The 25,616-nt window shown below is 39.0% G+C and overlaps 1 protein-coding gene across 1 annotated transcript in view; it reads left to right on the top strand.

The window, feature by feature from the left end:
* The window catches only part of PDK3 (pyruvate dehydrogenase kinase 3), a 55,197-nt gene that overhangs the window by 12,971 nt on the left and 16,610 nt on the right, over positions 1-25,616 (top strand). Inside the window, 4 exon segments of the mRNA XM_039551759.1 lie at positions 5,976-6,117; positions 12,777-12,848; positions 20,445-20,629; positions 22,721-22,810. Of these exon segments, the coding sequence (XP_039407693.1) occupies positions 5,976-6,117; positions 12,777-12,848; positions 20,445-20,629; positions 22,721-22,810 (489 nt within the window).

Consider the following 25,616-nt stretch of genomic DNA (forward strand, 5'->3'; position numbering starts at 1 on the left):
AGTACAGTGTCTGTCTCTGGTGTTCGATACGTAGTTATTGGAGAGAACTAGACCTCTGCCTGCAGTGAAAAGACTGAAAAGAGCACTTTGTCTCTTCTTTTCCTGCCTCCTCTGACAGACGAGTGTCAATATTCAGAAACTACTGATGCTTTTATGATGTGACCTTGGCAGTCCAGTGACAACCTGGGGATGTGACAACTGTATTAGGTTTGTGAGCTAGGTGACTTTGATCATCATTGTGAAGGACTGTTGCTGGAGTCTGTTCTCAAACAGGTATTCATGAATGTGGGAATCTGGCAGCTGAACTGAGAACATTGGAACCAGAGTTTATGATCTCATGCTGCATTTCTGCCCTCTTCTGCAGCAAAATGGAGGTTTGTGTGGAGCCTTCTGTATGGAATGAATCCTTTTGTAAAGTGGATCTTGGACAGTACAGTATTGCTCTGTCAGTTTGTAGAATTTGCCAGAACTGGATCAGGGCCTGCTGCATGTGTGTGAAAAGCCTCTGCATTGTTTGTGCCTCTTGTTGCAGGACCCAGAACAAAAGTTTGGTTTAAGTGCAGCTTTGCAAGAGTTGTCTAATTTGTTTTCTGTTTCTTAGCACTGTGGAGTAAAAGGTAAAAGTAAGAAAGAGAAGAGATGAGTAAATGTTAGAGAAGAGTTGAATCCAGAGAGGAGAAAAGACAGTAGTAGAGAAAACTGAGAGTAGAACTCTGTTTCCTGAGTTTCCTCTGAATGGAAGATCCACCAGTGATAACATTGATGTATAACCCTGAAACATTCCACTTTTAATCTTTTCCCTTCTGATGGCATTACATTTAGAAGTTCTAATGCATTTCAAGTCTGCTTTTGTGACCTGTGCTACCTCAAAGGTTCTGGGTCATGTTTTATTAACATGTTTTTCTTAAATTTTTTTCTCCCTCTGATACCTGTCTAGTTGAATAATTGGCATGACTCATTTTTGGTGGAAACATGTAACACTTTTTCATATCTGGAAAAATTGATTTAATATTAAATGTTGTATTCTGGGTGAGCTTTTTCTGAAATTTTAATGTGTTACTCTTGTTTAAATAAGTCTACTTATATTTTCAACTTAAACTTGTGCAGTGGCAGTCACATCATTCTTCAGGTGTATCATATTTCACTGCATAAGCAAATCCACCAACATTGACTCTCATGAACAGTGACCATTCCAAATGCAGCAGTGTTCGTACAGGTACCATTCCCACTGTATTTTTACAAACCCTGTGTCTGTCATGCATAAGGCTGACATTGAAGGTTGTCCATAGAATATTCTTCACTGACCTTGCTTCGATGTAAAGTCCAGAAGATTGCTGCTTAGATTTTTGTTTTACTGATGTATTTTCTTATTTTTGCGGTGTTGAAGACTGTTGAAGACTGTTGTCAGTCCATTACACTGACTTGTTCTTAAGTGAAAGAGTCTCGAGATTGGCATTGCAGTCTCTCTTTGGTGTTAGTTTTGAGCTGAAGATTTGAAAGTGGCAGAGAGGTGGCTACGAATAAGTTTTTCTATGTGACTTCTCTATAGGGTGACTGATGAGCCCAGACAAGTAAGATTGTTCAGAAGATTGAAGGTGGTAGAACATTTATTAAACAGTTTCTTTTTTTAAACCTCTGGTGACACTTGACATTTCTTTCAGTTTTTGTGCTAGCTATGCGTTCAGTAGTAATAACTTGAGGATTAGTTCCTTCATAAATACCTTGCTTTTCATTGTCTCTTTTCTGTCAAAGTAGCTATTATTGTATAACTTTATGCAGTCTGTGCTGTGTTTTTGCTAACTCTGACTTGCTTCAGAGTTCCCACTTTTTGCTTGTTTCCCTGTGCAAAATTGCACTGTTTTCTCTTTGTGGGTTTCATATTGACAAAATATGAAGTGATCAGTTTCTTCCTCTTGGGTCATGAGAGAATTAGGGCTGCAAAGAATGTTAGGCAGTGTTCAGTCTAACCTCATTTCAGAGACTGAATCAACTAGCTTAATGTAATTTTGGCAGATTTTTTTTTTTTTTGTAAAAGAGATGCCTAAATCAGATCAGGTTGCTCTCTTTTACAGTGTTTACCATGAAGAAGTTTCTGCATATTAAGACGTGAGTCTTCTGCAGTTTGAGTCTAATGCTTGTTTGGTTCTTGAAGGACAAGGTTACTGGTGCCTCCTCTGTAGTGAACTGTTGAGGCCTTGGAGAACATTGCTGTGTTCTTTATTTATTTCTTCTTAGGTAAATCCATCAGATTCACTCATTCCTCTGTCACAGACTGTTTTATTATTGTTACCTTGATTTCTGTTGCATCTGTCTATGTTTTTAGAAGATGCTCAGAAATTCATGTAATTTACCGGTAGAGTGGGATATTTTATGCATGCTTTTCCTTTATCCTGTTGGGTCAAATTCTGGGTTAAGTTGCAGGCATTGTAGCTATGATTTTGGAGTTTTTTAGTCACCTTGAAGGTGTAACTTCATTATGAGTAAAAATCTGTAGATAATCTAGCCTCTTGACCCTGAATTGACACCATCTCTTAGAAAACGTAATTACTTTGCAGGGTTATTTTCTACCAGGAAGAATAGTATGGGATTGCTTTGTTCCCTGCAGTAGAGCAGACCTGTAACAAAGAGGTTTTATCTCTCTGGTTTGTTCTTTTTGTTGCCTTAATGTGATACTTACTGAAAGAAACTTGTTTCAGTGCCTGACTTAAGAACTTGGTCTGCACAATTATTCCACTTAAAGCCACAAAACTGCATTATTGTTCAATTGCAATCAAATCTTGCTGTTTTACAGACAGTGGGAAACAAATGGTGGTGGTGTGTGCAAAATTCTGAACCCTATATATCATGAGATGCTTTCCTTGCTTTCTTTTCTTCTTGGCTTTGTGGATAAGAAATGTTTCACTTTGAGTTTTCTAGTATTTCCATTTTCAGATTTTTAAAAGCATACTTTTAAAGAGTTTCAAGTTTTTGGAAATAAAACTAAATACAGCCATTGATGCCTAGTGCAGTGTAGATTCCACTAGGGCATAGGATGACTATTCATTCTTCCATTTGAATTCGTACAATGGGAAGCATATATTTGTATTCTTGAGTAATGTATTGAGGATTGCAGTGTAAATCAAGGAGGGATTATTCACAAATTTAACTTTCGCTTTGACCCTGAGAGTGTGATTTCAAATTCTCTTCAACTGAAACTGATAGATTTGGGCTGATTTTAGCCTCTGGTGTTTAAAACAAAAGCCTGAGTCTGGCAACGTGTATTGACCCAGCTGGAGTCAGAAAAAAATCAAGAAAGATTGCTGTATATTTTGAAAAATAGATGGAATGACTAGATCAAAATTAAAGCCAGCCTTTGAAAAAAAATTAAATGTGACTGTAGGCTAAACCTGCAGAAGTCTCATTGCAGCTTATTAGAATGCTGTTTCTGGAAATATGTTTAGAACTTACACTTACTTTATCATACATGCAACTGTCATGTAATTTATGATCAATTATATTAAGAAAATACCTAACATACAGACTAAGGGGTTTTTTTACTTAGTCTGATGTCCCTTCTTTTGATGGATATGGTTGTACAGGTGTTGCTGTGAGGAACAGCAGCCAAGGAGCAGTGTTAGGACACAGTTTGCTTTTGCTTTGAAAGCTGGAGGGTATCTAATTACTGCTGATCTAGTGGGTACCATTCTCTCTTGCATGCTGCCTGGCAGGCAGGTAACTGACCTGATGCTAAGTGCTGAAACAGCTCTGTGGAGGCTCTCAGATAAACTGACTGCAGCTAAGAAGCTGATACAAGGACCATGTGCCCCAAACCAAACAGATAAGCTGAACTTAAGCTGAAGCAAGCCTGTAAGCTGGGAAGGCTTAAACCAGAGCTTCCTTTCCTTTTCCTGCACTGAGCATGCAAAGGGACCCCAAAGGGCTCTGTACCTAAAATGTAACTGTACAACAGGGCAAGGCAGCTCCTTAAAGAGATGGTTTAGAGCTGCTGGAGTGAGACAGGTTGAATAGAGATATGCCCTTGCATGTGGGAGCAGAGGAAGTGGGTCTTTTCAGCCAGTCCTGCTTTCCTGTAGCAGCTTTTGTTGTTTGCCTTGCACAAATCCATGGGCTATGGGTTCTTGTTCATAATTTTCTTATTTTCTGTATGGGCTGTCTTTCATTTTGCTTTTTATTGCCTAGAGAATAACTGAACTTGCTCTCAGTCACTCTTGGGAAGAAGCAGTTGTTGTCTTTGTTCTGAGGGGTTTTCCAGCTCAGAAGGTGTAGGCTGAGCTAAGCCAGGGAGTCTTTCCTGCTGTTCAGCCTCGTGTCTCTCCTCTGTTGTAGGTGAATTGGTATCTGACTTACTTGAAAAATTGAACTCTGAAATCATTACTGTGCTTCACAGAAAACAATGTAATGTCTTGTTTCCTTTGTCTTAATTTTGACAGGATGTGTGTATTTGTAATTGAGATGTGAAAATGCGAGCAAGTAAAGTAGGTCCAAATGTTTGCTGGAAGAACTGTAATGGAATTGATGGCACTATCAGAATTTAATGACCCCCAGATTGATGATACCTAAATGAGCAAGAAAAAAGGGAAATGCTAATCCTTCCTGCATATTCCCCAAGATAATGTCAGGGTTTGGGAACTAATCCATCAATGCGTGTTACCTATGCAAAGAAGGTGAAAACTCTGTGATTATAATGGGACTGTCTTTAAAAGTATTTCCTTGATTGTGCTGGTTGCACTGTACTTGAATCTTTCAAATTGCAAATCTCAGTGATTATGGACCTAGCAGTGCTTTTAACACTTTCTGGTTTGCTTGAACATAATTTGTGGCTCTTACATTATGCCTTCACTCAGAAATTTTGTGGATGGTTGAACTGGTTATCATCACAAAAGAGCATTTGCTGTCTTTCTAGATGAAAGCAGAATACTGGCTGTTCATTACAAGTAAAACATGGACTTCTTAAAAAATTTAACTTACCTGGACTCTTTAGAAATTAGTTATGATGGGGACTTTACCCACTTGTTAAATGATGCAAAATACAAAAAACTATGTTAAGTAAGGTCTGATCTTCTATCTAAACTACTTGGGAAAGTATCTTAATATCTTGTGCTTTTAAATATTTGTAGTTAAAATTTTATAGGTATCTTTAGTAGCTACTTTAGCTTAAGATTGCTCTTAGTCATGTCAGTCTTTCGATTTGTATAGGGTGGCTTCAGAGAATGAAGACTGTTACAACTAGGTCTGCAGGAAGGTATTGTTATTTTGCTGGATCCATTTATTTGCTTTCTGACTGTATGGTCGGGGGGGTTTTAATGTTTTATTTTCAAAATACTAGCCTCGATAAAAATCTGTTTTAAAAAGGAAAGTTAAAGATAATCTTAGCTGAGGCCTTTCCAAATGGGAATGTGGTGATAAGCACTGGACTTTCCTTCCAGGTCTCTAGTGAGAATCTTATAGGCCAATCCCAGGAGGGATGACAGCCTGTGCTGGTCTCACCAGGTGCTCCTCAAATGTTAAAGTACTTAAGTTTGAACAACTTGTGACATGAAACATCAGCAAACTGTTGTCACAGTTTTGTCCTTTTGTTTTCCCTCCTTACCCTCTGTTATGTGTGCAGCGTTTACTTTTTAAAAGCTCATTAGTATAAAAATTGTACTGGTAAAAGCTAGTATTTTGGCGTCATATTTCCAAGTAATATCAAGTATTTGGTATTTGATGAATTTTATTTCTATGATGAGAGATTTATGCGAGAGAAAATGAGATGATGTGAAATGTGCAAGAATGTCAGACAAAAAGGGTTAAGCTCTAGGAAGGCAAAAGTTTAAAATGTGTCTTGTGAGAGGAAAGTGAAGATGGGTACTGAAATCGCTTTAAAACCTTTTATTTTCACAACTGGTTTTTTTTTTTTTTTTAAACTTCTAACAGTCGGAGGTCTAAAATTTGATCTGCTGCAATGGGCATCTGTTTTTCCTTCCTACTGACAGGTCGTGACAATGCCTGTGAGAAGACTTCATACATGTTCCTGCGGAAGGAGCTGCCTGTGCGACTGGCAAACACCATGAGGGAAGTGAATTTGCTGCCTGATAATTTACTGAACAGGCCTTCGGTTGGGCTGGTGCAGAGTTGGTAAGTTTAAAAAAAAGTGGATTGAAAAGCTATTGCAAAACTAACACTGTATGTGTTGTTTTGCTCGCAACAAAGAATTTTTGAATTTTTCTGAATCAGTTGGTTTTCTGCCTTGAATTGTTTATAGTATGTCTTGTCAAATGAGGTTTCATTTTTTTTCTGTCTGATGTTGAGTATATACCCTAATCTGGATCCTAGCTGAGGATTTAAAGGTTACTCTTGTGAGTTAGTAAAAACATACTGTTGTCTCCCAGGCAATTAAAATGCATCTGTAACTTCCAAGAGCAAGCTTTTTTGACATTCCTTACTGTATTGCACTCATGGCTTCTTGAAATAGCTGTTCTTTCTCCGTATTCTTCCTTCATCAAAAATATTGAGAGAAAATTAAAACCTCATCTATTTTTCTCACTGCTAAATCTTTAAAAACATAACCTGGTATTCAGTGGAAGTTATGGAATGGGTCAAAAATCTGGTGTCATCCAGTAAACTACAATCTCCATTGTAATAACCAGTGTGGATCCAAAGTGATTCAAGGTCCTGTCATCTTTTCCACAGTAATTAATTTCTAGCCTAATTGCATGTTCAGTGAGATTTAGAGACTGCTGCCTTGGATGTATTAAGCACTAAAAAATTGTTGTTCATGGGGTATTTATTGTCCATTTACCAGTTAATACTTTCCCAAAGACTTTTTGTAAAAATATCTTTGCAGTATGCAACAGAAGTCCCTTTGTGAGTAGCAGCTTATTTAACTGTAAAAGCAGCTAATGTTGTAGGCTTGTGTTAAGTTCAGTCATAGCATTAAGCCAAGAGCTTCTGTGCTGACTGTACATTGACTGGGTGTCATATTTACCAAGCTTCAGACTTAGAAAATATAAATTAGGATGTGTGGTATTGTGTTTGTCTTTGCAAGGTTAACACTGGATGTCTTGATGACCACTTCAAGTATAGTGATGAAGTGCTTCAAGTGAGTGTAAATGCTGTGGAGCCACACAATCACTTTGTGGTTAAGTGGCGGCTTGCAAGGTTTGAAGGCTTGTCTGTCTGATGTCACAGGAAGTTGTTATGCACATAGAAAAGAGTAGATAATATGTAGGCCTTTTAGGTGTTTCTAATCTGGTTGACTTGTGGAGCTGTCTGTAATGAAATGTGGACAAATAGATTAATGGAAAAGGAAATAATTTTTCTGTAGTGACAGCAGCATAATACTTCTAGTCCAAATGTCTGTGCTGTGGCTTGTGCTTCTGCCCTACCAACACAGAACTAAACAACATTTGGATCCCTCTGGCAAAGGAACTGAGCGGGTGTTCAGAGTGCAGGGACCCTTCAGAATTTTTGTTGAAGATGTTTGACGACTCACGTGATGCTTTCTATGGTCACAATAGATACTACTGATTAAAAAGGGAAAAAAATCCCCAAACTGCAAATGAAAAAAGCAGTATCAAGTGTTATATGACAATATGATTTGCACTATCACACCTGTAGACCAATAGTTATCTGCTGAATGGGCTAAAATACCAAACTGTAATGTGGTGAAGAAGGTGGAGTGGACATCAAGCCCAGAGATGGAAGCTTGAAATCAGAATGTTTTCTGTAATTTTCTTCTAATTTTTGATCCACAGTTAACTAACAGTTTTTGTGGAAAGGAGTATTTTTGTTGAGATTGTGTGAGAATATTTTTATGATCTTATGTCAAAGATAACAGTAATTGTAGCATTTTTTTCCTGTGATATTATAGGTGTTGAATTTAAAGAGCTTAGTTTTTATTTTCTGCTCGGAGGTTTTTAATTGCTTATCAAACCTCTAGTTTGTAAGTCCTGATGATGAACCTTGGGGAAAATATACTTCTAAATTTATCTTCTAAAAAGACCAAAACAAAGATTTTATTAACTTCAGTGTGAATGACCTTGAGTATTATGCAGCTATGCTGATAGCACATTTTGAAACATATTTATAGTTTCTTAATCTAAAGTTTAGAGATACCTAGAGTGAGATCCCTGAATTTACATAGTAGAATAAATAAATATAAGTTAAGCTGTTCAGCTGTTTTGTGAGCTTGTAAAATGAAAAAACCTCTTCTTGATGCACTTCAAAACTACGCTATAGGTTGAGAAAGCTTGGCAGTTCATTAATATGCAAACAAAAATCTGTTGTACATTTGCTACAAGAGAGCAAGACATTTAATGCATTATTCACTTTAATATATTTATTTGCTAATTTTCAGTAATTTATATAGTCACAAGCATGTTTGTTTTATTTTTGCTACCATTTTACACTAGAAAACTTATTTTTTTATGTACTTTCGGTGAGACTCCAAATAGCTGGAGCTTTAACATTTGAGTTCCCAATCTATTCCTTAATGCCAGCGTGCCGAAAAAGAAAACAAAAAGGTCCTAATCTTTAAGATGGGTTTTACTAGACTTTTAAATTGAAGTGGCTCTGTAAATAGAGGAATAAGAAATCAACCCTGCCTACACTACAGCATGGATCCTTTCCCATCAATCCTCTGTGCTTCCAGTCATCAAACATTCTGGATTTTGTCTGTTTTCTTGCCCTTTATGGCTCCCTTGGGAGGCAGCTTCATTTTGTCACTCCCTGCTGCAGGCAAGGCCTGTTCTTTCGTTCTCCAATCCATCTCCATGGCCATGCTGGAGGCACTTTGCTTCCTGTGCTTCGATGCCTATCAGATTTTACAACTGAGTGCTTGATTGCTCTTGGGAAAGGTGCTCTGTTGGTTTTTTCTCTTTCCTTTCTGGGCTCCTCAGCCTGATGTGTGCAGCACTGAGGGAGAGACAAGACCTTCCTTTTTACTGCTCAGCTACACCTTCCTGAATAAATCTGGCACTGCCCAGAGAGTGAACTCTGAACAAACCAAAAAGAATAGTTCTGCATTTCAGTAAAGGTAAAACATCAGGTCTGTCCCAGTTCAAGTTCACAGCTTAGTTTTTGTGTATCATTTGCATGGAGTAGGGAAGGAATAAAGTGAATCAAGACAGTAACGCTGTCTTGTTATTATGTTTTGGCTGTGAGCTGCAATGGTTCCAAACAGCAGACAGATCAGCAATCAGTGCCTTGTTTTCAGCTTTTCAAAATTAATGGGGAACTTGCTTGATCCAAAGAAGTGGGCCTTTTTTAGGCCAGCTTTGAGAAGGCACTATAGCTAAAGTGCAGGTAGGATACAGTACATATGGCAGAATTGTATAATAAAGGATATGGTCACTAATGTGATGAGGGAAAATAGTTACAATAAAACCTTACAATGGATAAGGTTAGAGCTTATAAAATACCTAAAGTAAGTGTGAGGTTTGCACAGTATGTTAGTTATATGTAAAATTCACATTTTATTTAGCCCTGGACAAATTTCTCTATTTTTCTTTAGTGCTTTTCCTTGGAATATGCTATAAATTTCTCTCTTGGGAAAGACCCATTAAAGAAATACATACAGTTTGGGGATTAATAATTGTTTTTTTCTCTATTTTCTACATTGAGACTATGCTATCAAGATTGTGTTACCATGGAGATTTGTTTTATCTTTTTAGTGCTTTGGTATTAGAATGATTGTAAAGGAAAATTTTGGTGAAATACACATCAGGGAAAAAGCAGAAGTATCTTGCATGAATTAAAAAAGAAAAGAAAACCCAGAGTTGACATTATAGGCTTTTGCAGTGCTTTCATGTATGCAATGTGCCATTCTAAAATTATTGCGTTTGGCAGACTAACAAGAATTCAATCTACGTGGCAGTAATTAACAGAAGAACAAGGCAAAAGGGTGCTTGAAACCAAAGAGCTTGACCAATTGGAGTGTATTGTGATAAAAAATTGAAAACCAGAAAGACAATATGTTTGAAGGGCATAGGCTTTGATTTCTGTTTTTAGTGACTCACCAAATACCACAAAATATAACTGACATTGTCTTTTTCTCATATATGCTGGATTTTTTTTTTTTTTGTGGATTTGTATTCTGTATAGTTGTATTGATTTATTAATGACACAGCAAGTCATGCATTATTCTGGTACTTTTGTCTTTTGTTCTTTCTGGCTTGTAATTATGTATCAATTATGTTTAGACATCACAAGGTCTTGCTTTTCATTGCTTGATAAATCCTGTAGTTACCACCTTCATTTATCCCTCTCTGCAGCTACAATTCAAATCAAAAGAAAATGCAAGGCAGTAGATGGTTTGTATGAAAAGGGAATGACTTTTTCACACACACTTTTATAGGAATGCATTACTGACTGCTCTCCTGTCATCCGAGTGTAATGGTGGTGGTCATTAAGACCAGAGTTATGAATATAATTTTAAATATGTTTTCTCTTAATTTCTTTAATTTTGAGCTGTTTGGTAGAGAGGAAGTGGGGTAGGGGGTGGAGGGGGTGCTGACTTTGGTGTACAAACTGGAAATCACACCAGCATAAAAGAAAAAGATGTACCAGCATTTGCAGCTCCGAGTTTCTATTCAGAGACTTAAGACACAGCGTCTCTTACAACATCCAGACTGGCTAATGTACAGTGGTAGACACTGAGCAGTGGGTTAGGGTTGTTTGACATAAGGTGACTTTTTTCTAGCTTGTCACGGGCTTGGAAGAAATTTGGGTAACTTAGATTTGAAGTTTACCTTTTCTTTAAGCTGGTCCCTCTAACTTGCTAGATACAGTGCTTTTACTAATGAACTTGATTTCTAAATTTCTTTAGAATCAGAAAGACGCATCTAAAAATTGTTGATAACGCTAAAGGAAAAGCATTGCCATTTTCCATAATTTCTCCAGTAATGGCAGGCAACCAGTCAAATCCACACAGTACAAAAATCAGGTATCATCTACCTTCAGTACCAGCAGCATTCACTGCTGTTTTATCCTCGTGTCTGCACAGGATTGCTGATGCTTGACATTTATGGTAGGAGGTCTGCATTAAAAACAGCTGGTTGTGTTGCTTCTCAAGTGTGGTGGTGTCATTCAGAAACAGGACTTTCATAATATTATATCATGACAGGTGGGGGTTGAAGAACACTCTTCAGAGTGAGTATGGTCATGATTTGTTAATTGTTGCATGTGAATCAGCCGAGTTCAGAGTGATGGTTGTTAACTGGTGCCATCTCTTAGCAGCATAAAATAGTATCTTTTAAAATAAGCAATATTAAAGGTATCAGCTATATGCCCTACTTGTAAGTGACAAATATTTGGGGAGATTCCTGTAATGGTTCCTGATGTTTGCAGGAGGGCACAAAGGCACGGAGGGACAGGAGCTGGTGTTCCTGTGCTGACCATGTTGAAAATGTCAGTCTCCCTGAGGAGTGTCACAGTGACCTGTGGCTGCAGCTTGAAATGGGGGTGGAGTAAGCGGTATGTGGTTCTGAAGGGAGTCACATACACAACGGTGCTGAATTAAGCTTCACGGTAGCTTGAAGATGCAGGGTGGAGTTTCATAGCCTCATTAAGCTGGTCTTAACATGGAACTGCTGCCCAAAGAGCTTATGCATAGGTGATTTTGTTGAGCTGACCTAATCTACTGGGTTGCTGCTACTCAAAAGGAAAGGCTTGGTAATTTGTTTTGGTTTTTCCTTGTGTAGGCTCTGTGGTTGTCTTTTCTTGTGTGCTAGCTTTAGCTGTTTAGACCTTTCAGTGAGTTGTTTTCCTGTGCAAGAAAGGTTTGTTTTTTTTAATCAATCTGTTTCACCATTGCAGGGAGTTGGAGCTGGTGACACAAACATCTGATTAGTGTTGATATTATATCGTAAATGGCAGTGCTTTACCTGAAGGGAGGGTAATGTCGAAACCCTCCCTTTTAAGTGTGTTATTGATACTGCGTGTGATTGATACCTTTTGTGATTTACTTCAGGAAACAGGTCCTGGTTCTGTAGTCTTTAAAGCTCCATCTGTACTGCTAATGCACGTACTCCAGGGGTGATACCTGGTCCTGGGGCCCAGTGCTGTGAGGTGGCAGAATTTATACTGGTGTTAGGCCAGTGTCCTACAGAGTAGGCTGGCCATGTTCATGTTGAGGGGTTCAGATTTGGGTCCTCTGTGGTACCTCTGGGACTCTAAGCCTCAGTTAATCTCATGTGACCCAAATGTCTGAGCAGGAGAGAGCTGTGTTGTGTAAGAGAGGTTTTTACGAAACTGAGGGTTGTGTCGCATGGCCCGAGGTACAAAGGAGCTGTGGAAGTGTGTGAATGGGTGTGCTCTTCTGGAGTACTCCGGGAGGACCAGCTTGGTGCAGTCCGGTTAGTGTGCCTTTTGGGGAGTGTTCCCCTGAGCTTCATTTTGAAGGAAAAGTTGGATTGCTCTCTGAGGAACATGGGAACAAGCTAACATCTGTACAGAGTCGATGAGCGGAAAAATCAAGATCCAGGGACAAACTACCTAAATTACAGACCTACCTGTGGAGAGGTTTTGCTCCTGTTAACTTCAGTTTGATTTATATAGCAATTTTCCTGAATTGCAGACTGTAAGGTCATAAGTAATACTTCTTAACTCAATATAATATATTGTGGTTGCTTTCTTTCCCTTTGTTGCAGCATCCCACTTACTTCTAGCCTTTGCAGAGAACTGTGTACTATGCATCTATTATCCTATGTGACCTTGTAGTGTTAAAATTAAAGAAACTGAAAAGTATTTTAGGTTTAAGTATTTTAATTCTCTCTTTCTAATTTTGGTTATTTCAGGTACATGCAGAGTTTCCTTGAGCTTTTAGAGTACGAAAATAAAAGTCCTGAGGATCCTCATGTTCTGGATGAGTGAGTAATTGATATAACAGTTCATTTTAAAATAATCTGTCTCAAATACCAAGCGGTTTTGTACTATAGGATAACAGTTACCTTATTTGTAAGGTAGAATAGGTATGGCAAAAGCTAAAATTGTAATTTGGAGTAGAATGTAGGTATCTAAGTGCTTTTGAACAATATATTTTGTATTTATGCAGATGGTAGTTTAAGAAATGGCATGAAATGCTTCCTCCAAGGCTGTATTGAGAAAAGAACATGGATGTGAGACTATACTTGCATATCAGATACTTAAGACTAAAATGTCACTTTAGTATACATTGAGCTTAGTGCTCTGTTGTGTATTAAGTATGTTAACACATTAATAGTTTGATTTTTTTTTTTTTTCCCCAGTTTGAAAGCATTCTAATGTGTCAGTCATTGTTTTTATCTAAAAGATTTTTTCATGGATTTCAATTAGTGGTGTTCACCTAGCTCACTGAATAACATTACTTGAGAAGAAAGGAAAATTTAGGCAATTTTCTTTATCAACAAAATCATACTGAAATTACCATTAGAATGTTTCCCTGAAATGTGTACACATAAAACAGAAAAGAACCCCACATGTGAGAACAGCAGGTGCAACATATGCATCAGAGACTTGAAAACAAAGCAACCAAAACACACACACACCTGCCCAGCACTGAAGTCTGTTGCTACCCTGTACCTACAGCAGTCAGCTTTCTTTCAGGGTATTACTTCTTGCAGGTTTTTTGTTCCATTAATTAGCTTTCTTAGGGTAGTTTGTCTTTCGGATTTCTTTTTAAAATCTGAAATCCTGTATGATCAAGCAGCGCTTTATAGAGCGTTTCATAAAATATCTTGCTCTCTTTGTGGACCATGTGGCCTGTGCTGTGCAAAAATGGTGCTTTGCCTTCAGCAAACTTCAGATGCATTAACGGTGATGTTACATTAGGTTAAATAAGGGTTTTAGGAGGTGGCGCATTTCAGGTGTTTCACTCTTGATTGTGGGCATGTTATCTGAGGTCTTGACACTAGCTTTTGTGTACCAACCAATATGTGTAGGAGAAGCTCAAGTGCAGGAGTACCAAGTTAACTTGTTGCTTCTTGTCATGGCAGAGCTGTAGGAGCCATAGGGATCACTGACTGACTGAATTGTAGTGCTATTGAACAAGGGGAAAGTAACCATTTACTCAGTGTGAGTCCTAAGCTGGAATGCTGCCTGCAGTTCTAGGTACTACCTTTTAAGAAATTAAAACACTTGCGGACAGTATTGATGTGAAAGGAACAAGATTTAGAGACTTGGATAGTTCCACCTCTGAATAATGCTGAAGGCATTTGTTGAGACTGGCAAAAAAAAAGACACTGGAGACGCTGGAAGTCTGTGTGTGCCAAAAAAATAAGGCCACTGTAATAAAGGATAATTGGTTGCTCTAACTGAAGAACTGGTTTTTATTAAAGTTGAGAATGCATGCAGGGCAAAAGTAAAGATTGTAATATTAATGAGAACAGACTGAAGGCTGTAGAGCATCCTATTTAAAAAGCTTTTATAAATAGATTTGATAGTTTTTAGTGGCATTCTAGGTGTGCCTGTTCTGTAGAGGATAAATCAATTTTTCAACCACTCTAGCTGTTACATTTTGTGATTCTGTATTTACTGTTTGCTGATGACACAGGAATTTCTGCTTGTGACTAGTTTATCATCAGGCTTTCCTTTGTGGGATGCGGTTGCCAAAACTTAAGTGTCTGTTGCCCTTTGAGATGGCATGAGATGTCCTAAACACCTGTGTGAGCCTGGCAAGTGTAACACAGGTCCTCTTAAGCCTGTAATGTCCTGGGTGGGGGTTGAGGCAAGGTGGTTAAGTAGTTTCTGAAACCATCTTTGGTGTTCTGTATTTAGGCAACTGAATTTCACCTTTTTAGGAACTTCAGAGGTTCAAGGTAGATCACAATATAATAAATACATGTATTTATGAAGGCTAATGAGTAGTTCTCTTGGAGATCTATTTTGAGAGTCTCATAATTAACACATGAATTATCTAAATCTGCTGTATGGATATGGCATTCTTGATATTGTTTCATGGCAACTGCAAATATTGTTTGCGATGCTCTATATGAGTATGGTAGAACAAATATTTCATAATGAAGCAAATATCAATATCATTCAGTATAACTGTTTGTTAAAAGCTTTGCAGTCTTGCAATTATTGTATTCTATGTAATTAAGCACATATAATAAGAATGCTTGGAATTTATTGCTACCTATTGAAGTGAAGTCCAGCTAGGGTCTTTGACAGTAAGAGTTGTCTTCTGTACTGCATTTGGCCTGTGAAAAGATATTAAAAATGTATTATCCAATTAAAGAGCAGATTTGTTTCTTTTGGCAGTATTGGATAGGCTACCTAAGATTAGAAAGTCAGATTTACTTTCTTGCTCTGGGATGTCATCTGTTCCTAACCTACTGAAGGCTAAGCCATTTAACTGCATATTGAACTGTAATTAGGATTTTTTTAATATTAGTTACAAACTGCATCTTTCAAAAATACTCATAACTATGTCCATATTTATCTTATAATAACCCACAGATAAATCTAACAAATTTCTCAACTCCTGTGTCAGTATTCCATGTTGCTGCTACCTAGTCCTATCCTACTTTTATGTCTTGTGGTCAGAAGTGTGTCAGTATGGTCAGAAAGTATCAGGAATGCTGGTAGCTAATGAGCTTCTCAGTGGGGAAAATCCCCACATCTCGGAGTTCATTTAAGTTTGTATAAAAGTTTTCTGTTCTTTTCTGATTGCACATATCATTACATACCGAATTTGAGCCATTGTCTGGGACATTGTGTAAGTGTCTTTAAGGATGCATAAATAGGAATAGTTCTTTTTTTCAACCAGATTGATTTGCTTAAAGGAAAACCTGGAGGTTTATAAGGTATGGACCAAAGGCCTTTTTTGTGTGGGCAGTATCTGTGGGGTATCTCTGAGTACCTTGCCAAGAGCAGCCTTTAATAAGGGATTGGGGCAGGCTTCATCTCTTGGCTTCTCTCCACTGTCCTGTTCCTGTGTGGCGCATGCTGTAGAACAGCACATTTTACATATTAATGTTACAGATTGTATGGCTTGTAGTACAGAAGACCCAACCTTGCATTCTTTGGTCATCGAATGCCCATCCTTGTCAGTCCTGTGGGGCATCAGGTGATTCAGGCATTTCATGATGGCCCCCATCTCTTCTCTCTTTAGCTTAATTAGTGTTACAAGATGTGAGTCTTGCCCGGGTGGAAGTGTCTCTGTCCAGTACCCATCCCAGCAGCTTCTTTTTGGAACTGAATGTCGTGTTGACCTCAGACACTCAAAACATGAAGCATAACAGAGCAGTTGATTTTTGGAAATTAAAGAGTGCCCTGGTGGACTTCCCGTCAGCTGAGGTGGACTTCACTTTCTGTTCTGGCTAATCAGGGTTATAGTAGCGCAGGACAGAAGGGGAGCTAAACTGGTCGTTCACGGAGGTTGAGTATCCACAGATGTGCTCTATCAATGTTGCCAGTAGTTCTTCAATTACTGCTTTCTAAAATGGTGCAATGCTTTTATCAATTGAACAGAAAATTGTCCTCTATTTGTGTTACCATCTCTGCTTCTCTGGGAGTCTGCTCTGGTATTCTCAGAGTCTGGGCTCTCTTTCTGAGGAAACCATTTTCTGTATTAGTGTTATAGTATTGCAGATGTCATCCATGTACTGGCACAACTGTGTGTAAAGCCACACAGTGAAGTGAATTGGGAAATTGATGTAGTGGAAGAATGTGGAGGGCTGTGAGCCTGACTCCAAGGTGATAGAAGAATAACCCACTTTTAGCTCTGTGGTCCCTGAAGTGTTACAGTGTGTGGCCAACAAAGACAGCCAGCAGTGCCCCTGCAATGGAAAGGGTGAGTGGTTATAGAAGTAGGTGCAGAGACTAAAACTAAAGCTGATGTTTTTCAGAGTGGCCCAACTTCTCTCTGCTCCTAATGTAATGAATTTGAGGGCAGATGGATGTTCATGAGCCTTACCTTTTTGTGAATGTTGGACAAAGTCCTTTGAAGAGATTTTTTTGCCTCGGCATTTTTCTGATGAAGCGTTTCAGAAGCGTTTCAGTTTGTTGCCTTCTGTTGGTTGGCAGACCTCATGAAGCCTTACTGCAACATTGCCACATTACTGTGTCACTGTCAGTAGTGTGGGCACTTGCCAAATGGTAGGTGAGTTTTACATTTTCGATAACACAAATACTTTTTTTGAGCTGTAGAGAGGTCAGGTGGAAGTTTTTCTGCAGTTCTGCCAAACAGTGTGATAACAGGAGCCCTAAGATAAGGTGTCCACGCTTGGTGAAGGGTGTGAGCGGGCAGAAGTGTTGGAAATTTCCCAAGATGTCAATATGCATCCAGTAAACACATGGAGGTGGGAGCTGTGTTTCAAAAATTGAAAGGTTTGTAAAACATGCTGTTCACATGTGCTCTCAAAGGACACTTAGTGCAGCCTCTACACCCCCGAGTTTCTTTGATGATTTTTCTCTTTGTGGCCCTCTCAAGGGAGGGTGTGCGGGGGAGTGTCCTGGAGCTGGGAGGCACTGAGGCCATCAGCTGCCAACATGCCTGAGATAACACACACAAGGAGCTTAGTAAACAAGGAGCCTTCCTTTCTGCAGCACTGCAGTTAAAATAGTGGTTATGTAAGCAGTTTAACCTAAGTAAATATTGCTCTATTTTTGAGTACGAAGGTGCCATTTGTTACTTTTACGTAAGATGAAATGCTACTTTAGTTAGTTTTGAACTTTGGAAGTAGATACACTTTCTAGTAGAGAAATCTTTCAGTGTGAACTTTTACCTCTGTTTCTGGTGATACTCAGCTGCCAGCTAACACTGCTTCAAAAAAACCCAGCCATTTAAAAAAAAACCCAAACCATTGCATCTGTTGCATTTAAAAGGGTTTTTACTCTATTCATTACTTTCTTGGTTTTCATCTTTCAGATAATACTATCCATAAGAGACATAAAAAAAAAATTCCCTCTGTCTTCATACTGACTTTCTTATGCTTGTTTTCTTGCACTGTAATGATAGATCAAAACAGAATAATATATACAGGTTATTAGGAAGTTAATTAATGAATGTCACAACACAAGTTATTTTTGTCTTTGCAGAATTTTTTAGCCTTCATTTATTTAACACCTGTGGTAATGCCTGAAATGTTCTTGTATATTAACAGAAAGCACTGAAGCTCACTTAACTAAAGTAACTTCATATTAATAATTTCTCATTTGTAAAACCAACTACATCATTTATTCTTCATCGTTTTGAAAAAAACAGAATTGTAGGGGAAAAAAGTAATTGGCAAATAAAATTTTCAGAGCTGTTCTGGAGTATTCCCAGTAAATTCCATAAGCAGTTTAAAAATTCCTTAATATGGTCTCCCACAGTTTGAGTACAATAAAAGCTTTGTGTCTTTCAGGGGTGTAGTGGGTAGAGGGACTGTAAGGAATGAGTGTTAAGATTAAGGAGATATGTTCTGATTTCTGCCCTGCTACTCCAAATGTGTCTATATGCTTCTTCTGTTTGCTTCTTGTGTTTACTCCTTTAAAAGCATCTGCTTGATGGAAACACGTGAGTGAATTCAGTTATCTTGCAAGATGGAGCAGGAAGTTTGCCATATCAGTGCAATAATGAGGAATTACTTTATTATATATTTAGTTATATGCTGATTAAGCTTCAGCTATGATTTTGCTGGTCTGCAGCAGATAAACCTAAGCCCTTTGCCCTTTGGCATGCTCTGTGCATTTAAGCACTTCGGGAGTGGGATATTGGTGAACAATTTGCCCTCTTGGCATCAGGTATATATTGTGGATAGTGGAGGTATTTAAAAACAAATAGCAGAGCAGCTATCAGGAGACAGTGTTGTCAGTTCTGTTTCAGACATGACTGTAAGTGCTGCTTCCAGCTCTGCTCTTCACTAGGGTCTTGTTGCTCAGAAACAGAGAAGCAGTACAAGTACAGCCAGGCACCAGTCTCTAACATCACCTCTCAGTGGCAACAGATCACACAGAGTCAAGACTGAATAAACATAAAAAGTCGATAAACCTTTTAAGCATTAAATGTTCTAAGCTGCCCAGTCAGCAAGACTGGTGAGTAAGAGAGCAGTCATTCTGTACTGTGATAGTATTTAGAATGGGGAATTAGGCAGTTAAAACTTCCCCTTTCCTATGCAACAGAGGAGTGTTGAAAGACTGCTGAGCTGTTTAACACACAGGCAAAAACTGATAGCTAGACCTAAGATCATGAAAAAAGTAGTAAAAAGGAACCCTACATTCCTTTGCAGCTGGCAGTGTAGAGTAGGAGAAATTATTTTAGAAGTATATCACTTGTTAAGAATGGTATAAAAAAATTGTCTTGACTAAGTGGTGCTGAAAAGGAAGAAAGCATCAGATTTAAATGGCTGGTCTTTTTTACTTTACGTGGTCTTTGTTCTTTCCCCTGCTCATTTGCAGGGGCATTGGAGTAGATGACCTTTCAATAATTTCTGTGATTCTTTCCTTAGCTGGTGTATATTCTACTTTTGATAGAAATAATGAATGCATTTATAATCAGTATTCATTATAGATCCACCAAGTATGTTCTGCTGCTGATGTTTTTTGAGAAAGGATCTGTAGAGTTGCAGATACAGGCATAGCTGAACAGCTCTTCCAGCTGTGCTTTCTTTGGAAAGCTGCATTTCACCATTTGTACTTTATAAAACAACATTACATAAACATTGTGGTGTTAACATTAATTTAATATTGGAGAATGTAGCAGAGTTGAGTAGTACTGATTTTCCATGTTTCAGCTTTAGAAAGCTACAATAATTGATATTTCCAGTATGTATGAGTTACCATGTGGGGGGAAAAAAGGATGAGCACATTGAAGATCATAGGTGTTGAGCTGCCTTGGCAGGAGAAACAGAAATTCTCCAAGCTGTTTCAAAGGAAATGCTTGCTAAAAGCAATGGGAGTGTTAGTGTTATCCCAAAATTTGCCGAGCTCCGGAGGAGAGCTCCGTTGTATTTGCTCTGCCATCCAGTGGTGTGAGAGGAAACTGAACAGGAGTCACACAGTTACTTGTCCTGAGATTCTAACTTAGCCAGGTGAAGGAAATGCATTCGAAGTTAACTGCGTGGGTTTAGGTGTTGGGAAGAAAACATGAATTTTTCTAAAGACATTATAAAGGGCGGTCAGGTTGTTTTTCCTGAGTTTCCTTGCCAATCTCCCAGCTACTGTTAGAAGTTGCAGGGGATGAGAGTTACCATACTGCATGTGATTACGGTGAAAGAGAATCTTTTGCTATCCATCAATGGTGAAGAGAAATTGATTTAATTTCAAGGAAGTTTTGGGGAGGAATAACTTAATTTGGGGCTCTAAATGCTTCACAGGTCTTGTGAGTGAGAAGTTGCTCAAATACTTCTCTTTAAATAGGCTTGTTGAAGTACTATATTTTTGTGTTTTCCCTCTGATACTTTGTTATTGACTGGGAGGGGTAGTAAACAGATAATATGGTTATGCTGTTGTTGAGTTTAATTTTACTTCTAACAATCTGTTTCTAATTTTGTTTCCTGTAGCTTTTTAGATGTTTTAATTAAAGTGAGGAACAGACACAATGACGTGGTTCCAACCATGGCGCAAGGGGTGATTGAATACAAGGAAAAATATGGGTTTGACCCATTTGTTAGCAGTAACATCCAGTATTTTCTAGATAGATTCTACACCAACCGCATCTCTTTCCGTATGCTTATTAACCAACACAGTAAGTAATTGCTTTTCTCTTCTTTGAAAACTCATTCGTTACTGCTTGTAAACCTGAAGCTTTGTTTTGTTTTGGTTTTTTTTCCTTACTCATGAATATTCTGTGCTACTTATGGTAAAAGATATACTGGCAACTGGTTACTTTGGTACTTTGCAGTGATCAGAAATGAATCCAAAACACCAGTGTGCTTTCTTTTAGAATTGTTAGTCTTTGTTAGTGTGGCTGTCGCTTTTTAGTCTTGTTGGCTGAGATGGCTTGTGAAGTGATATATGAAGTATTTTTAGATAGTAGTAGAGTAGCTGTATCTTTCTGCTCACAGAGCTTTCAACATAGTTTGTAGAGCTCATATTTATTTTGCAGTGAAACGCAAAGATGCCATAAATTTTGAATAGGTTATGTACTATACATATTGTTTTTTCCAGCAAGTTATCTAGACTGTCTTGCCTTCTAAAGAGATTGAGTATTTCTAACTGAAGTTTTAGATTATATCTCATCTTCCCTTACTTCCTATTTCCTATTTATGGATAAATGCTGGAATTAGTCATCCTTTGTCATTAGGTTCTGTTTCATTTGTTGTTACTAATAAACTCACTTTTTTATATTCATATTACAGAGTGAAGGGAGTTACTTGCACAGCTCCTATTAACCAGTATGTGCAACCATGCAGAAAGTGATCTATGTAAAGTTAAGGACAGTCTTCTGATCTGTTTTAGTGTGTCTTGTGCCTTTTAGCTCTAGAGCTTCATTCTCTGCTAAGTATTCTGCTTTTCTGAGCTCTTAGAAATTGTTGTATGCTACAGAAAATGCGGACGCTGGAGTACTGTAGTATGAGGTGTTTTACTACAGGTTGTGTGTCTTTCCAGTAACCTTTTCCGTGACTAACAAATGCCTTGCTGTGTGTGAACAGGTAACTTGAATGTGGCAAAGCATACAAAATAAGATAAATGTACAGTTTTTTCCTTACTTGTACCTGGGCAGACAAATGACAGACATAAAACCAAGTTTAAAGGCTCTCATAGAAGAGTTCTAGCAATAGAGTACAAACATTGTCCTAATAGAATTCTTGGGCTGAGTGCTAGCATAATTTGCACTAATTCTAAAATATTAAACTTGATTCATTGAACTGAACTACCTTTTCCTATGGATCCTCTTCTTTAACTGATTGGAGCTTAAAACTGCTTGTAGGTGCTTAAAGTTAACCTTGTCTAATGTCTGTGTGTTAGCAGTGTTAGTGGTATGTCTGTGATGGCAAATATTAATCTTGAAGCACTGAAGAAAAAGATAATTGGAAAGCAGAATGCAAAACCAAGTTTTTACGTAGTTTGCATTTCTGTTCCTACATTCCTGGCAGACTGTTTCTTACAGCACCATTCTGCAAGGACACAGTACCCAGTGTATGAGCTTGCTGTGCCCAGGGTAGGAAAAGCTTTCAGATCTGGACTTTTGCTCACCTCATGCTGCACCTGCTTCATGTCAGAGCTCACTAACTTGCTAAAATAGCAGAAAATCACTCCTGAAATAAAGTATAAAACCTTTCTACTTCTTTGAGAGTCTTCTTTAAACTCTTGGTGAAGGGTCTGGTGAGTACCAGACCCTTGTGCAAAGAGGGAGTGGGGATCATACTGCTGAGATCCAGGGAGAAAGTCGAGTGAGTGAGTGAGACCTCTGTGCCAGCTGTGAAATTGCAGCTTAGGTGAGTGTAAAAGGCTTTTAATGATGCCTTACAGTTCTGCATTCCTTTTTACTGTAATGTTTTCATTGTTGTGAGTGCTTCTGTTCTGGCATAATGGCATTTTACATTTAAATTTTATCTAATTTTTGATAATCTGCTTTGAAATGTAGGTTTTCACCTTAACCCTCCTACATCACAAATTCTGTTTTAACTAGTCTTAACTGTAAAAACTAGAAAAAAGGGGGGAAGATGAGCAGTTAGACAATTAGTCTTCCTAAATGAGGATTGTAATAATTTGCTAGAGTATCTTTTTACAAAATGATGCAGTGTACAGGAAGCCTCTGATACCATCAAATTGAAACTTTCTGGGCTGCCTCAAGGGTAATAAATAATTTACTACCATTTCTTTTTTATTTTAGCACTTCTGTTTGGTGGAGATATTAATCCAGCTCATCCCAAACATATTGGAAGTATCGATCCTAATTGTGATGTGGCAGAGGTGGTTAAAGGTAAGATGAAGTTAATATTTTTGTTGACTGAAATCCCCCCAACTTAAAATATGCAGAAATATGTTATTGAGATACAAGAGACTGAAGGTGATTTAAATCCATTTCTCTTTTCTTATTTTAATAAATGAAAGCTCTGCAGTTGCTCACAATAAAGCCCTGGGCTTATTGAGGCTTTCTAATGTCTTCATTATTGAGAAGAGAGAAACTTTTGGTCTGTTAACAGAACTAAGAAAACAATTTGATTTTTAATAGCTTTAATTTGTACTTTTAAATATCAGATGAAGTGTCTAAATGTTTTGTTAAACTTTAGATGGTTTTTTCCTGAAATACTTAGAAGCGGGTTCTCATGTACTGCCTTTGTATCTCATGCTGGTACTACAGAAAACTGAGAGTAAGTGAAGTTGCCATTTGGTTTAGTTTGCTTTAGCTAGGCTTTTCTGTAAATGTCCTCGTGTGTACAGATATCCCGGTGAAACTCCTCCTTCCTCTGTCGTCTGATCATACCACAGCCTGTTCTGTCTCCTGCAGAAGACATGGATGTGATGGTTGCACCTGACTGATCTGGCGCAGTCACACTGAAGTCCTGTTTGCTGAGTTGTGAATGTTCACATGCTTTCAGAATGTTAACAAGCAGGCATGAGGCAATGCTGGCTGCTTCAAGAATTTCTCCGTGGGAGGTTCACACTCTGGGTGTATCTATTAGCAAATGCAGGTCTTGCTGTAGGAGAGAATTCCAGGCTCTATCCTTTGCTGCTGTTAGTGCAGCTGCAAAGGGGGGAAGAACGCATTTCTCCCCTTTACTTTCTCTCACCCTTTGGTGAAGGGAGAGGGAAACCTTTCTTACTCAAAGTCTGACCTGCATGATAGCTTGCTTTGTAATGCTTTTTACAGCTCTCTTACAGCTTTTTTTCTAGCTCTTCTTGGCTCCTAAGGTGGCCTTTTTCAGCAGCTTTTTTTTTTATTTCGACTGACCGTACTCCACTTTGGTGTCAGCATTGTATATGTTACAGCCATGTTGTTTATTTAGCTTTTCCTACCAATAGCAATATTTGAATCAATTTTGATCATCAGATTCATACTTGCTGCCTTGGACAGGGGAGTGCATAGTGTCGGAAGGTGCTAAGTCCAGTTTTCAAGCAAGTAGCTAAAATAGGTCTTACACAGCACTGAACAAACAAGGGTGTAGCCAACAGTGTTGCCTTTCAAAGAAATGAAATGTCCTTAAAGACAGGGGTTGTATAGTCCTGTCAAGGTGATTGAGGCCTTTCCTTGTAGAATTGGTGGAGGGGTTAATTTATGTTCTGTATGCTGTGCTAGCTCCCAAATGTTCTGGTTCACAGGCAGCATTCTGGGCTGTTTATCAGTTAAAATGTCGATGTGGTATTGTATGTGGCAGCTACAAGCTCTGTATGCCCTTCAAACATTGAAGAAATTATTTAGACAGCCACTTCTTGCTTCAAGCAGCTACACCAGGTGTTGTGTCTGTGCTGTGTGAAGTGGCTGTCTCTGTCTCACTTAAGACTTTCGAGCTGACGGCAAATTCAGGTTTGTTCCTGGAGCCAGGATTTTAGATTACCAATAGATCCCTCACTCTTGTTGCTACTTTATCTCCATCCACACCATGAAGCATGCTTTGAACTTCACAGTCTCTTTCGCAGTCTTAGCACTCTGCCAAAGAGTTGAGTTTTAGAGGAAGATGAAATGTTAGACTGCACTCAGACTGACCTAGATTTGCTAAGAAACCAGGAAGAAATCTTTCAAATATAGAATCCCAGAATGGGTCAGGTTGGAAAGGAGCACAATGGATCATGTGGTCCAACCTCCCTGCTCATCCCAGATCACATGGCGCAGGATTGTGTCCAGATGGTTCTTGAACATCTCCAGTAAGGGAGACTCCACACCCTCTCTGGGCAATCTGTGCCAGTGCTTGGTCACTGCACAGGGAAGTTCTTCCCCATGTTCAGGTGGAACTTCCTGTGCATCAGTTTCTGCCTCTGGTCCTATTGCTCAGCATCACAGAAAAGAACCTCCAAAAGGCTCCATCCTCTTGGCACCTCCTCCACAGATACTCTTAGACATTGATGAGGTCCCCTCTCAGTTGTCTCTCCTCAGGGCTGAACAGGCTCAAATCCCTCAGTCTCTCCTGGTAAGAGAGATGCTGCAGGCCTTAATCCATATTTGTTGCTCTCCACTGGACCCACTCCAGGAACTCTCTGTCTCTCTTGTCCTGAGGAGCCCAGAACTGGACACAGCACTCCAAACACACCTCACTGGGGCTGAGTAGCAGGGCAGGATCCCCTCCCTGACCTGCTGGCAGTGCTGTTCCTAATGCACCCCAGGATTCATTGGTGTTCCTGGCCCCCAGGGCACTGCTGGCTCGTGGACAGCTCTCTGTCCACCAGGAGCCCCAGGTCCCTCTCCTCAGAGCTGCTTTCCAGCAGGTCGGCCCCCAGCCTGTGCTGGTGCCTGGGGTTGTTCTTGCCCAGGTGCAGGACCCTGCATTTGCCCTGGCTGAGTTTCAGAGCGTTCCTCTGCCCATCTCTCCAGCCTGTCAAGGCCCTTCTGAAGGGCTGCACAGCTCTTGGGGGTATCGGCCACTCCTCCCAGCTTTGTGCCATCAGTGAACTCGCTGAGGAGGCCTCTGCCCCTCCAAGTCATTGATGAAGATGTTAAACAATACTGGGCCCAGTATTGAACCTTGAGGGACACCACTAGTGACAAAGGTTAACTTAAACTTTCTACTGGTATTTTAACAATATGTAAAGCCTGATTTGGGCTATGGGGAGGTATTTTCAGGGGGAGTAAT

The sequence above is a fragment of the Corvus cornix genome, chromosome 1 (genome assembly GCF_000738735.6).
Source record: "Corvus cornix cornix isolate S_Up_H32 chromosome 1, ASM73873v5, whole genome shotgun sequence".
Taxonomy (NCBI): domain Eukaryota; kingdom Metazoa; phylum Chordata; class Aves; order Passeriformes; family Corvidae; genus Corvus; species Corvus cornix.